Source organism: Bufo bufo, chromosome 11, assembly GCF_905171765.1.
Source record: "Bufo bufo chromosome 11, aBufBuf1.1, whole genome shotgun sequence".
Classification (NCBI taxonomy): Eukaryota; Metazoa; Chordata; class Amphibia; order Anura; family Bufonidae; genus Bufo; species Bufo bufo.
Window position 1 is genome coordinate 102444032 of NC_053399.1, and position 14061 is coordinate 102458092.

The 14061-nt window shown below is 59.5% G+C and overlaps 1 protein-coding gene across 1 annotated transcript in view; it reads left to right on the forward strand.

The window, feature by feature from the left end:
- The window catches only part of THBS3 (thrombospondin 3), a 73043-nt gene that overhangs the window by 13155 nt on the left and 45827 nt on the right, over window positions 1-14061 (forward strand). Inside the window, exons 2-3 of the mRNA XM_040411568.1 lie at window positions 4169-4375; window positions 6414-6670. Coding sequence (XP_040267502.1) covers window positions 4169-4375; window positions 6414-6670 — 464 coding nt within the window. The remainder of the gene's footprint in view (window positions 1-4168; window positions 4376-6413; window positions 6671-14061) is intronic.

Genomic DNA, 14061 nt, shown 5'->3' on the forward strand with positions numbered 1-14061 from the left:
ATATATACTGGCCCCTGCACCCCGATATATACTGGCCCCTGCACCCCGATATATACTGGCCCCTGCACCCCTATATACACTGCCCCCCCCTGCACCCCTATATACACTGCCCCCCCCTGCACCCCTATATACACTGCCCCCCCCTGCACCCCGATATATACTGGCCCCTGCACCCCGATATATACTGGCCCCTGCACCCCGATATACACTGGCCCCTGCACCCCGATATACACTGACCCCTGCACCCCGATATACACTGACCCCTGCACCCCGATATACACTGACCCCTGCACCCCGATATACACTGACCCCTGCACCCCGATATATACTGACCCCTGCACCCCGATATATACTGACCCCTGCACCCCGATATATACTGACCCCTGCACCCCGATATATACTGACCCCTGCACCCCGATATATACTGACCCCTGCACCCCGATATATACTGACCCCTGCACCCCGATATATACTGACCCCTGCACCCCTATATACACTGCCCCCCCTGCACCCCGATATACACTCCCCCCCCTGCACCCCGATATATACTGACCCCTGCACCCCGATATATACTGACCCCTGCACCCCGATATATACTGACCCCTGCACCCCGATATATACTGACCCCTGCACCCCGATATATACTGACCCCTGCACCCCGATATATACTGACCCCTGCACCCCGATATATACTGACCCCTGCACCCCGATATATACTGACCCCTGCACCCCGATATATACTGACCCCTGCACCCCGATATATACTGACCCCTATATATACTGACCCCTGCACCCCGATATATACTGACCCCTGCACCCCTATATATACTGACCTCTGCACCCCGATATACACTGCCCCCCCTGCACCCCGATATACACTGCCCCCCCTGCACCCCGATATACACTGCCCCCCCTGCACCCCGATATACACTGCCCCCTGCACCCCGATATATACTGACCCCTGCACCCCGATATACACTGCCCCCTGCACCCCGATATATACTGACCCCTGCACCCCGATATATACTGGCCCCTGCACCCCGATATACACTGCCCCCCCTGCACCCCGATATACACTGCCCCCCCTGCACCCCGATATACACTGCCCCCTGCACCCCGATATACACTGACCCCTGCACCCCGATATACACTGACCCCTGCACCCCGATATACACTGACCCCTGCACCCCGATATACACTGACCCCTGCACCCCGATATACACTGACCCCTGCACCCCGATATACACTGACCCCTGCACCCCGATATACACTGACCCCTGCACCCCGATATACACTGACCCCTGCACCCCGATATACACTGACCCCTGCACCCCGATATACACTGACCCCCCTGCACCCCGATATACACTGACCCCCCTGCACCCCGATATACACTGACCCCTGCACCCCGATATACACTGACCCCTGCACCCCGATATACACTGCCCCCTGCACCCCGATATACACTGCCCCCCCCTGCACCCCGATATACACTGCCCCCCCTGCACCCCGATATACACTGCCCCCCCTGCACCCCTATATACACTGCCCCCCCCTGCACCCCTATATACACTGCCCCCTGCACCCCTATATATACTGGCCCCTGCACCCCGATATATACTGGCCCCTGCACCCCTATATACACTGCCCCCCCCTGCACCCCTATATACACTGCCCCCCCCTGCACCCCTATATACACTGCCCCCTGCACCCCTATATACACTGCCCCCCCCTGCACCCCTATATACACCGCCCCCCCCTGCACCCCTATATACACTGCCCCCCCCTGCACCCCTATATACACTGCCCCCTGCACCCCTATATACACTGCCCCCCCTGCACCCCGATATATACTGACCCCTGCACCCCGATATATACTGGCCCCTGCACCCCGATATATACTGCCCCCTGCACCCCTATATACACTGCCCCCCCCTGCACCCCTATATACACTGCCCCCCCCTGCACCCCTATATACACTGCCCCCCCCTGCACCCCGATATATACTGGCCCCTGCACCCCGATATATACTGGCCCCTGCACCCCGATATACACTGACCCCTGCACCCCGATATACACTGACCCCTGCACCCCGATATACACTGACCCCTGCACCCCGATATACACTGACCCCTGCACCCCGATATACACTGACCCCTGCACCCCGATATACACTGACCCCTGCACCCCGATATATACTGACCCCTGCACCCCGATATATACTGACCCCTGCACCCCGATATATACTGACCCCTGCACCCCGATATATACTGACCCCTGCACCCCGATATATACTGACCCCTGCACCCCGATATACACTGCCCCCCCTGCACCCCGATATACACTGCCCCCCCTGCACCCCGATATACACTGCCCCCCCTGCACCCCGATATACACTGCCCCCTGCACCCCGATATACACTGCCCCCTGCACCCCGATATACACTGACCCCTGCACCCCGATATACACTGACCCCTGCACCCCGATATACACTGACCCCTGCACCCCGATATACACTGACCCCTGCACCCCGATATACACTGACCCCTGCACCCCGATATACACTGACCCCTGCACCCCGATATACACTGACCCCTGCACCCCGATATACACTGACCCCTGCACCCCGATATACACTGACCCCCCTGCACCCCGATATACACTGACCCCCCTGCACCCCGATATACACTGACCCCCCTGCACCCCGATATACACTGACCCCCCTGCACCCCGATATACACTGACCCCTGCACCCCTATATACACTGCCCCCCCTGCACCCCGATATATACTGACCCCTGCACCCCGATATATACTGCCCCCTGCACCCCGATATACACTGCCCCCCCTGCACCCCGATATACACTGACCCCTGCACCCCGATATACACTGCCCCCTGCACCCCGATATACACTGCCCCCTGCACCCCGATATACACTGCCCCCCCTGCACCCCGATATACACTGCACCCCGATATACACTGCCCCCCCTGCACCCCTATATATACTGACCCCTGCACCCCTATATATACTGACCCCTGCACCCCTATATATACTGACCCCTGCACCCCGATATATACTGACCCCTGCACCCCGATATACACTGCCCCCCCTGCACCCCGATATATACTGCCCCCTGCACCCCTATATACACTGCCCCCCCTGCACCCCGATATACACCGCCCCCCCTGCACCCCGATATACACCGCCCCCCCTGCACCCCTATATACACTGCCCCCCCTGCACCCCTATATACACTGACCCCTGCACCCCGATATACACTGACCCCTGCACCCCGATATACACTGACCCCTGCACCCCGATATACACTGACCCCTGCACCCCGATATACACTGACCCCTGCACCCCGATATACACTGACCCCCCTGCACCCCGATATACACTGACCCCTGCACCCCGATATACACTGACCCCTGCACCCCGATATACACTGACCCCTGCACCCCTATATACACTGCCCCCCCTGCACCCCTATATATACTGACCCCTGCACCCCTATATATACTGACCCCTGCACCCCGATATATACTGCCCCCTGCACCCCGATATACACTGCCCCCCCTGCACCCCGATATACACTGACCCCTGCACCCCGATATACACTGCCCCCTGCACCCCGATATACACTGCCCCCTGCACCCCGATATACACTGCCCCCCGATATACACTGCCCCCCCTGCACCCCGATATACACTGCCCCCCCTGCACCCCGATATACACTGCCCCCCCTGCACCCCTATATATACTGACCCCTGCACCCCTATATATACTGACCCCTGCACCCCTATATATACTGACCCCTGCACCCCGATATATACTGACCCCTGCACCCCGATATACACTGCCCCCCCTGCACCCCGATATATACTGCCCCCTGCACCCCGATATACACCGCCCCCCCTGCACCCCGATATACACCGCCCCCCCTGCACCCCGATATACACCGCCCCCCCTGCACCCCTATATACACTGCCCCCCCCTGCACCCCTATATACACTGCCCCCCCTGCACCCCTATATACACTGCCCCCCCTGCACCCCTATATACACTGCCCCCCCTGCACCCCTATATACACTGCCCCCTGCACCCCGATATACACCGCCCCTACACTTGGGTATATAACCTCTGGTGACGTGTTCTCCTCCCCAGTGGTGGACCTCATGGCGGTCAGCGAGTCTCGTCACATGAGCAGCACGCTGGAGAAGATCCGCTCGGAGATGCTGGCGGTGAACGACGTCTATTTTCTGGCCGCGCTCCGTCTTCCCTCTAAGGCCGGCGGCGTCCTGTTTGGATTCTACTCCAAGAAAGATAACACTAAGTGGCTGGAGGCGTCCATAGTGGGGAAGGTCAACAGAGGTAAGTGGTGGGGTGTGGGGGTGCGGGACGCAGAGCTAATGGTTGGGGTGCGCTGCTGAGGTCCGGCGGTGGGGTGCGCGGCTGAGGTTTGGCGGTGGGGTGCGCGGCTGAGGTCCGGCGGTGGGGGGCGCGGCTGTGGTTTGGCGGTGGGGTGCGCGGCTGAGGTTTGGCGGTGGGGTGCGCGGCTGAGGTTTGGCGGTGGGGTGCGCGGCTGAGGTTTGGCGGTGGGGTGCGCGGCTGAGGTTTGGCGGTGGGGTGCGCGGCTGAGGTTTGGCGGTGGGGTGCGCGGCTGAGGTTTGGCGGTGGGGTGCGCGGCTGAGGTCCGGCGGTGGGGGGCGCGGCTGTGGTTTGGCGGTGGGGTGCGCGGCTGAGGTCCGGCGGTGGGGTGCGCGGCTGAGGTTTGGCGGTGGGGTGCGCAGCTGAGGTTTGGCGGTGGGGTGCGCGGCTGAGGTCCGGCGGTGGGGGGCGCGGCTGTGGTTTGGCGGTGGGGTGCGCGGCTGAGGTCCGGCGGTGGGGTGCGCGGCTGAGGTTTGGCGGTGGGGTGCGCGGCTGAGGTCCGGCGGTGGGGTGCGCGGCTGAGGTCCGGCGGTGGGGTGCGCGGCTGAGGTCTGGCGGTGGGGTGCGCGGCTGAGGTCCGGCGGTGGGGTGCGCGGCTGAGGTTTGGCGGTGGGGTGCGCGGCTGAGGTCGGGCGGTGGGGTGCGCGGCTGAGGTTTGGCGGTGGGGTGCGCGGCTGAGGTTTGGCGGTGGGGTGCGCGGCTGAGGTCTGGCGGTGGGGTGCGCGGCTGAGGTCCGGCGGTGGGGTGCGCGGCTGAGGTTTGGCGGTGGGGTGCGCGGCTGAGGTTTGGGGTGCAGAGCTGAGGTTCGGCGGTGGGGGGCGCGGCCGAGGTTTGGCGGTGGGGTGCGCGGCTGAAGTTTGGCGGTGGGGTGCGCGGCTGAGGTCCGGCGGTGGGGTGCGCGGCTGAGGTCCGGCGGTGGGGTGCGCGGCTGAGGTCCGGCGGTGGGGTGCGCGGCTGAGGTTTGGGGTGCAGAGCTGAGGTTCGGCGGTGGGGGGCGCGGCCGAGGTTTGGCGGTGGGGTACGCGGCTGAGGTGTGGGGTGCAGAGCTGAGGTTTGGCGGTGGGGTGCGCGGCTGAGGTCCGGCGGTGGGGGGCGCGGCTGTGGTTTGGCGGTGGGGTGCGCGGCTGAGGTCCGGCGGTGGGGTGCGCGGCTGAAGTTTGGCGGTGGGGTGCGCGGCTGAGGTCCGGCGGTGGGGTGCGCGGCTGAGGTCCGGCGGTGGGGTGCGCGGCTGAGGTCCGGCGGTGGGGTGCGCGGCTGAGGTCCGGCGGTGGGGTGCGCGGCTGAGGTTTGGCGGTGGGGTGCGCGGCTGAGGTTTGGCGGTGGGGTGCGCGGCTGAGGTTTGGCGGTGGGGTGCGCGGCTGAGGTTTGGCGGTGGGGTGCGCGGCTGAGGTTTGGCGGTGGGGTGCGCGGCTGAGGTCCGGCGGTGGGGTGCGCGGCTGAGGTCCGGCGGTGGGGTGCGCGGCTGAGGTTTGGCGGTGGGGTGCGCGGCTGAGGTTTGGGGTGCAGAGCTGAGGTTCGGCGGTGGGGGGCGCGGCCGAGGTTTGGCGGTGGGGTACGCGGCTGAGGTGTGGGGTGCAGAGCTGAGGTTTGGCGGTGGGGTGCGTGGTTGAAGTTTGGCGGTGGGGTGCAGGGCTGAGGTTTGGCGGTGGGGTGCGCGGCTGAGGTCGGCGGTGGGGTGCGCGGCTGAGGTCCGGCGGTGGGGTGCGCGGCTGAGGTTTGGCGGTGGGGTGCGCGGTTGAGGTTTGGCGGTGGGGTGCGCGGCTGAGGTGTGGGGTGCAGAGCTGAGGTCCGGCGGTGGGGGGCGCGGCCGAGGTCCGGCGGTGGGGTGCGCGGCCGAGGTCCGGCGGTGGGGTGCGCGGCCGAGGTTCGCGGTGGGGTGCGCGGCCGAGGTTCGCGGTGGGGTGCGCGGCCGAGGTCCGGCGGTGGGGGGCGCGGCCGAGGTTCTGGCTGGCCTCCATACTTAGCCGCTGTGCTCTTGCAGTGCTGGTGCGCTACATGCGGGAGGACTCCAAGGTGCACTCGGTGAGCCTACAGAACGCCAACCTGTCTGACGGGAACCCCCACACCCTGATCCTGCGACTGAGCGGCCTGCGGGGCGACACCCTGACCCTGGAGCTCTACGTGGACTGTAAGCAGGTGGACACCAGTCTGGGGCTCCCCGAAATGATGGTCATCCCACAGTTTGAGGTGGAATCTGGAGAGATCCGCTCCGGGCACAAGGCTTACCAGAGGATGCAGGTATGGTGGGGGCCGCACCCTGTACATGAAGCAGACCCCAAACTGCCCACTGAGGGTTCGTTACAGTGTATCAGTCTGGAGAGAACAAATCCCTCTCCTGTTCTGTTACAGTGTGTCAGGGCAGGTGATCTCAGAGGAATGTCTACACCGGGGGGGCACAACCTTTTTGGCTCTGGGGGCCGCATTGTCACATGGCTTTATTTCAAGCTTAACGTGACTGGGGAGGAATGATCGCTGCCGCAGTCCTTCCTCCTCCATCCAGTGCTATTGACTGATGTGCGGCAGGATTATACCGCCAGATATGGGGGATGAGCGCTCAAGTCCCCTCAATGTCTGGCGGTGTATTAGGGGCCTGGTCCCGGAACCCGAAGAGTTCCACTTACCTGCTCCCCACTCGGCAGTGCACGGCCATGGTCACATGCACCTCTCCAGCCAATCACTGGCTTCAGCGCGGAACGGCACTGCTGCAGCCAGTCCTGTGACCAGGGCCAGGGCGTCTTCTGCTTCAGGGGCCACGCTGCAGGAACTTGTTCCTTCCTGCCTCCTATTCGTAAGTCTTTTGTCAAGGACAGATCTAGAGGGGGAGAGAAGCGCCCAATGGGGTAGTATTGTCCACACAGATGGATCTAGTGGGTTCTCCGCACTCACCTTGTAGGGTTGGGCTTCAATAGGCCGAACTCTACTGTAGACTTGGTAGTAATAAGGTCTTTTATCCAGGGTTACAGCCGCAGATAGTTGGTTCTTTTCGGTGCGGTGTCCAATCCCCCAAAAAGAGTTTTCAGTAAAAAAAGAAGGAAGGTTTCTGCCTCGGCGCAAAGTGACTGGAGAAGACGATCTTGGTGCGAGAGTGATTCTTGGTTTAATAGAAACAACGCGTTTCGGGGATTACAAACTCCCCTTCATCAGGTTTCATAATGATACAACGGATATAACAAAAGGGCAGACATTTATAGATAAAACCGCCAAAAAGACACCCCCTAAGGAGAGGGGCCCCCCCAGGTGTCATCCGATGTGCGGACCCCCCAGGTGTCATCCGATGTGCGCCCCCCCCAGGTGTCATCCGGTGTGCGCCCCCCCCAGGTGTCATCCCGTGTACGGCCCCCCCAGGTGTCATCCCGTGTACGCCCCCCCCAGGTGTCATCCGGTGTGCGCCCCCCCCAGGTGTCATCCCGTGTACGGCCCCCCCAGGTGTCATCCCGTGTGCGGCCCCCCCAGGTGTCATCCGATGTGCGCCCCCCCCAGGTGTCATCCAGTGTGCGGCCCCCCCCAGGTGTCATCCCGTGTGCGGCCCCCCCCAGGTGTCATCCCGTGTGCGGCCCCCCCCAGGTGTCATCCCGTGTGCGGCCCCCCCCAGGTGTCATCCGATGTGCGGCCCCCCCCCAGGTGTCATCCGATGTGCGGCCCCCCCAGGTGTCATCCCGTGTGCGGCCCCCCCAGGTGCAGCTTCAGTTTTTGAAAAGAAAACAGAATTGTGGGTCAATAACTGTTCTTAGGGTTAGGACTCAAATCGCTGGTGAATTTGTACCGTTATTCAGGAAAAAACTGTCATGTGATCGCAAGTACAAGCGGTCACATGACCTGGGAGAGCGGAAGAGACCGCGTCCTCTGGTGACCGGCTCCCAGCCCACCATACGTGGTAAGTGTCTCAGGACACTGAACGTTGTGATGTCGGGTGTCACGTGATCGCTTGGTCCCTGGTCACCTGGTTCTAGGTGTTTACACGGCGATCCTGGCCATGGAGTGTAGGCACAAGGTTCACCTGGACTCTGGTGGATTGTATAATACCGTATATGGCTCCTAGTAGGGTGTATATATAGATGAACAGCGTCAGCACCGACCTTGTGCCTACACTCCATGGCCAGGATCGCTAGTACCGCCAAAAGAACCAGGTGACCAGGGACCAAGCGATCACGTGACACCCGACGTCACAACGTTCAGTGTCCTGAGACACTTACCACGTATGGTGGGCTGGGAGCCGGTCACCAGAGGACGCGGTCTCTTCCGCTCTCCCAGGTCATGTGACCGCTTGTACTTGCGATCACATGACAGTTTTTTCCTGAATAACGGTACAAATTCACCAGCGATTTGAGTCCTAACCCTAAGAACAGTTATTGACCCACAATTCTGTTTAATTTTCAAAAACTGAAGCTGCACACGGGATGACACCTGGGGGGGGCCGCACACGGGATGACACCTGGGGGGGCCGCACACGGGATGACACCTGGGGGGGGCCGCACACGGGATGACACCTGGGGGGGGCCGCACACGGGATGACACCTGGGGGGGGCCGCACACGGGATGACACCTGGGGGGGGCCGCACACGGGATGACACCTGGGGGGGGCCGCACACGGGATGACACCTGGGGGGGGCCGCACACGGGATGACACCTGGGGGGGGCCGCACACGGGATGACACCTGGGGGGGGCCGCACACGGGATGACACCTGGGGGGGGCCGCACACGGGATGACACCTGGGGGGGGTCTTTTTGGCGGTTTTATCTATAAATGTCTGCCCTTTTGTTATATCCGTTGTATCATTATGAAACCTGATGAAGGGGAGTTTGTAATCCCCGAAACGCGTCGTTTCTATTAAACCAAGAATCACTCTCGCACCAAGATCGTCTTCTCCAGTCACTTTGCGCCGAGGCAGAAACCTTCCTTCTTTTTTTCTCCTATTCGTAAATCGTCGCAGAGGACGCGCTCCCTGTTCTGATGGATTCCTGCTCCGGGATCCGAGGACGGCCGGTGAGCCGGAATCCCTTTCATCTTTAGAAACACCTTTGGGGGACACTAACACTTTTTGTAAATTTTCTCCTTTTTTAGTTTTCACTTTTATTTGTATTTTATTAATATTTTATTTAGATTTGGTTTATTTATTTTTTAAATATTTTTTTGCCACATTAGGCGACTTACACACCTGCGTTCGGTGCGGATCCGTCTGTTGTCTGCACAGACGGATCCGCTCCTATAATACAAACGCTGGTGTCCACTCAGAACGGATCCGTCTGGTATCTGCAAACGCTGGTGTCCACTCAGAACGGATCCGTCTGGTATCTGCAAACGCTGGTATCCGCTCAGAACGGATCCGTCTGGTATCTGCAAACGCTGGTGTCCACTCAGAACGGATCCGTCTGGTATCTGCAAACGCTGGTGTCTGCACAGAACGGATCCGTCTGGTATCTGCAAACGCTGGTGTCTGCACAGAACGGATCCGTCTGGTATCTGCAAACGCTGGTGTCCGCACAGACGGATCCGTCTGGTATCTGCAAACGCTGGTGTCCACTCAGAACGGATCCGTCTGGTATCTGCAAACGCTGGCGTCCACTCAGAACGGATCCGTCTGGTATCTGCAAACGCTGGTGTCTGCACAGAACGGATCCGTCTGGTATCTGCAAACGCTGGTGTCTGCACAGACGGATCCGCTCCTATAATGCAAACGCTGGTGTCCACTCAGAACGGATCCGTCTGGTATCTGCAAACGCTGGTGTCCACTCAGAACGGATCCGTCTGGTATCTGCAAACGCTGGTGTCCACTCAGAACGGATCCGTCTGGTATCTGCAAACGCTGGTGTCCACTCAGAACGGATCCGTCTGGTATCTGCAAACGCTGGTATCCGCTCAGAACGGATCCGTCTGGTATCTGCAAACGCTGGTGTCCACTCAGAACGGATCCGTCTGGTATCTGCAAACGCTGGTGTCCACTCAGAACGGATCCGTCTGGTATCTGCAAACGCTGGTGTCCGCACAGACGGATCCGTCTGGTATCTGCAAACGCTGGTGTCCACTCAGAACGGATCCGTCTGGTATCTGCAAACGCTGGTGTCCACTCAGAACGGATCCGTCTGGTATCTGCAAACGCTGGTGTCTGCACAGACGGATCCGTCTGGTATCTGCAAACGCTGGTGTCCACTCAGAACGGATCCGTCTGGTATCTGCAAACGCTGGTGTCCACTCAGAACGGATCCGTCTGGTATCTGCAAACGCTGGTGTCCACTCAGAACGGATCCGTCTGGTATCTGCAAACGCTGGTGTCCACTCAGAACGGATCCGTCTGGTATCTGCAAACGCTGGTGTCCACTCAGAACGGATCCGTCTGGTGTCTGCAAACGCTGGTGTCCACTCAGAACGGATCCGTCTGGTATCTGCAAACGCTGGTGTCCACTCAGAACGGATCCGTCTGGTATCTGCAAACGCTGGTGTCCACTCAGAACGGATCCGTCTGGTATCTGCAAACGCTGGTGTCCACTCAGAACGGATCCGTCTGGTATCTGCAAGCGCTGGTGTCCACTCAGAACGGATCCGTCTGGTATCTGCAAACGCTGGTGTCCACTCAGAACGGATCCGTCTGGTATCTGCAAACGCTGGTGTCCACTCAGAACGGATCCGTCTGGTATCTGCAAACGCTGGTGTCCACTCAGAACGGATCCGTCTGGTATCTGCAAACGCTGGTGTCTGCACAGAACGGATCCGTCTGGTATCTGCAAACGCTGGTGTCCACTCAGAACGGATCCGTCTGGTATCTGCAAACGCTGGTGTCCACTCAGAACGGATCCGTCTGGTATCTGCAAACGCTGGTGTCTGCTCAGAACGGATCCGTCTGGTATCTGCAAACGCTGGTGTCCACTCAGAACGGATCCGTCTGGTATCTGCAAACGCTGGTGTCCACTCAGAACGGATCCGTCTGGTATCTGCAAACGCTGGTGTCCACTCAGAACGGATCCGTCTGGTATCTGCAAACGCTGGTGTCCACTCAGAACGGATCCGTCTGGTATCTGCAAACGCTGGTGTCCACTCAGAACGGATCCGTCTGGTATCTGCAAACGCTGGTGTCCACTCAGAACGGATCCGTCTGGTATCTGCAAACGCTGGTGTCTGCACAGACGGATCCGTCTGGTATCTGCAAACGCTGGTGTCCACTCAGAACGGATCCGTCTGGTATCTGCAAACGCTGGTGTCTGCACAGACGGATCCGTCTGGTATCTGCAAACGCTGGTGTCCACTCAGAACGGATCCGTCTGGTATCTGCAAACGCTGGTGTCCACTCAGAACGGATCCGTCTGGTATCTGCAAACGCTGGTGTCCACTCAGAACGGATCCGACTGGTATCTGCAAACGCTGGTGTCTGCACAGACGGATCCGTCTGGTATCTGCAAACGCTGGTGTCCACTCAGAACGGATCCGTCTGGTATCTGCAAACGCTGGTGTCCACTCAGAACGGATCCGTCTGGTATCTGCAAACGCTGGTGTCCACTCAGAACGGATCCGTCTGGTATCTGCAAACGCTGGTGTCTGCACAGACGGATCCGTCTGGTATCTGCAAACGCTGGTGTCCACTCAGAACGGATCCGTCTGGTATCTGCAAACGCTGGTGTCCACTCAGAACGGATCCGTCTGGTATCTGCAAACGCTGGTGTCCACTCAGAACGGATCCGTCTGGTATCTGCAAACGCTGGTGTCCACTCAGAACGGATCCGTCTGGTATCTGCAAACGCTGGTGTCCACTCAGAACGGATCCGTCTGGTATCTGCAAACGCTGGTGTCCACTCAGAACGGATCCGTCTGGTATCTGCAAACGCTGGTGTCCACTCAGAACGGATCCGTCTGGTATCTGCAAACGCTGGTGTCCACTCAGAACGGATCCGTCTGGTATCTGCAAACGCTGGTGTCTGCACAGAACGGATCCGTCTGGTATCTGCAAACGCTGGTGTCCACTCAGAACGGATCCGTCTGGTATCTGCAAACGCTGGTGTCTGCACAGACGGATCCGTCTGGTATCTGCAAACGCTGGTGTCCACTCAGAACGGATCCGTCTGGTATCTGCAAACGCTGGTGTCCACTCAGAACGGATCCGTCTGGTATCTGCAAACGCTGGTGTCCACTCAGAACGGATCCGTCTGGTATCTGCAAACGCTGGTGTCCACTCAGAACGGATCCGTCTGGTATCTGCAAACGCTGGTGTCCACTCAGAACGGATCCGTCTGGTATCTGCAAACGCTGGTGTCCACTCAGAACGGATCCGTCTGGTATCTGCAAACGCTGGTGTCCACTCAGAACGGATCCGTCTGGTATCTGCAAACGCTGGTGTCCACTCAGAACGGATCCGTCTGGTATCTGCAAACGCTGGTGTCTGCACAGACGGATCCGTCTGGTATCTGCAAACGCTGGTGTCCACTCAGAACGGATCCGTCTGGTATCTGCAAACGCTGGTGTCCACTCAGAACGGATCCGTCTGGTATCTGCAAACGCTGGTGTCCACTCAGAACGGATCCGTCTGGTATCTGCAAACGCTGGTGTCCACTCAGAACGGATCCGACTGGTATCTGCAAACGCTGGTGTCTGCACAGACGGATCCGTCTGGTATCTGCAAACGCTGGTGTCCACTCAGAACGGATCCGTCTGGTATCTGCAAACGCTGGTGTCCACTCAGAACGGATCCGTCTGGTATCTGCAAACGCTGGTGTCCACTCAGAACGGATCCGTCTGGTATCTGCAAACGCTGGTGTCTGCACAGACGGATCCGTCTGGTATCTGCAAACGCTGGTGTCCACTCAGAACGGATCCGTCTGGTATCTGCAAACGCTGGTGTCCACTCAGAACGGATCCGTCTGGTATCTGCAAACGCTGGTGTCCACTCAGAACGGATCCGTCTGGTATCTGCAAACGCTGGTGTCCACTCAGAACGGATCCGTCTGGTATCTGCAAACGCTGGTGTCTGCACAGAACGGATCCGTCTGGTATCTGCAAACGCTGGTGTCCACTCAGAACGGATCCGTCTGGTATCTGCAAACGCTGGTGTCTGCACAGACGGATCCGTCTGGTATCTGCAAACGCTGGTGTCCACTCAGAACGGATCCGTCTGGTATCTGCAAACGCTGGTGTCCACTCAGAACGGATCCGTCTGGTATCTGCAAACGCTGGTGTCCACTCAGAACGGATCCGTCTGGTATCTGCAAACGCTGGTGTCCACTCAGAACGGATCCGTCTGGTATCTGCAAACGCTGGTGTCCACTCAGAACGGATCCGTCTGGTATCTGCAAACGCTGGTGTCCACTCAGAACGGATCCGTCTGGTATCTGCAAACGCTGGTGTCCACTCAGAACGGATCCGTCTGGTATCTGCAAACGCTGGTGTCCACTCAGAACGGATCCGTCTGGTATCTGCAAACGCTGGTGTCCACTCAGAACGGATCCGTCTGGTATCTGCAAACGCTGGTGTCCACTCAGAACGGATCCGTCTGGTATCTGCAAACGCTGGTGTCCACTCAGAACGGATCCGTCTGGTATCTGCAAACGCTGGTGTCCACTCAGAACGGATCCGTCTGGTATCTGCAAACGCTGGTGTCCACTCAGAACGGATCCGTCTGGTATCTGCAAACGCTGGTGTCCGCAC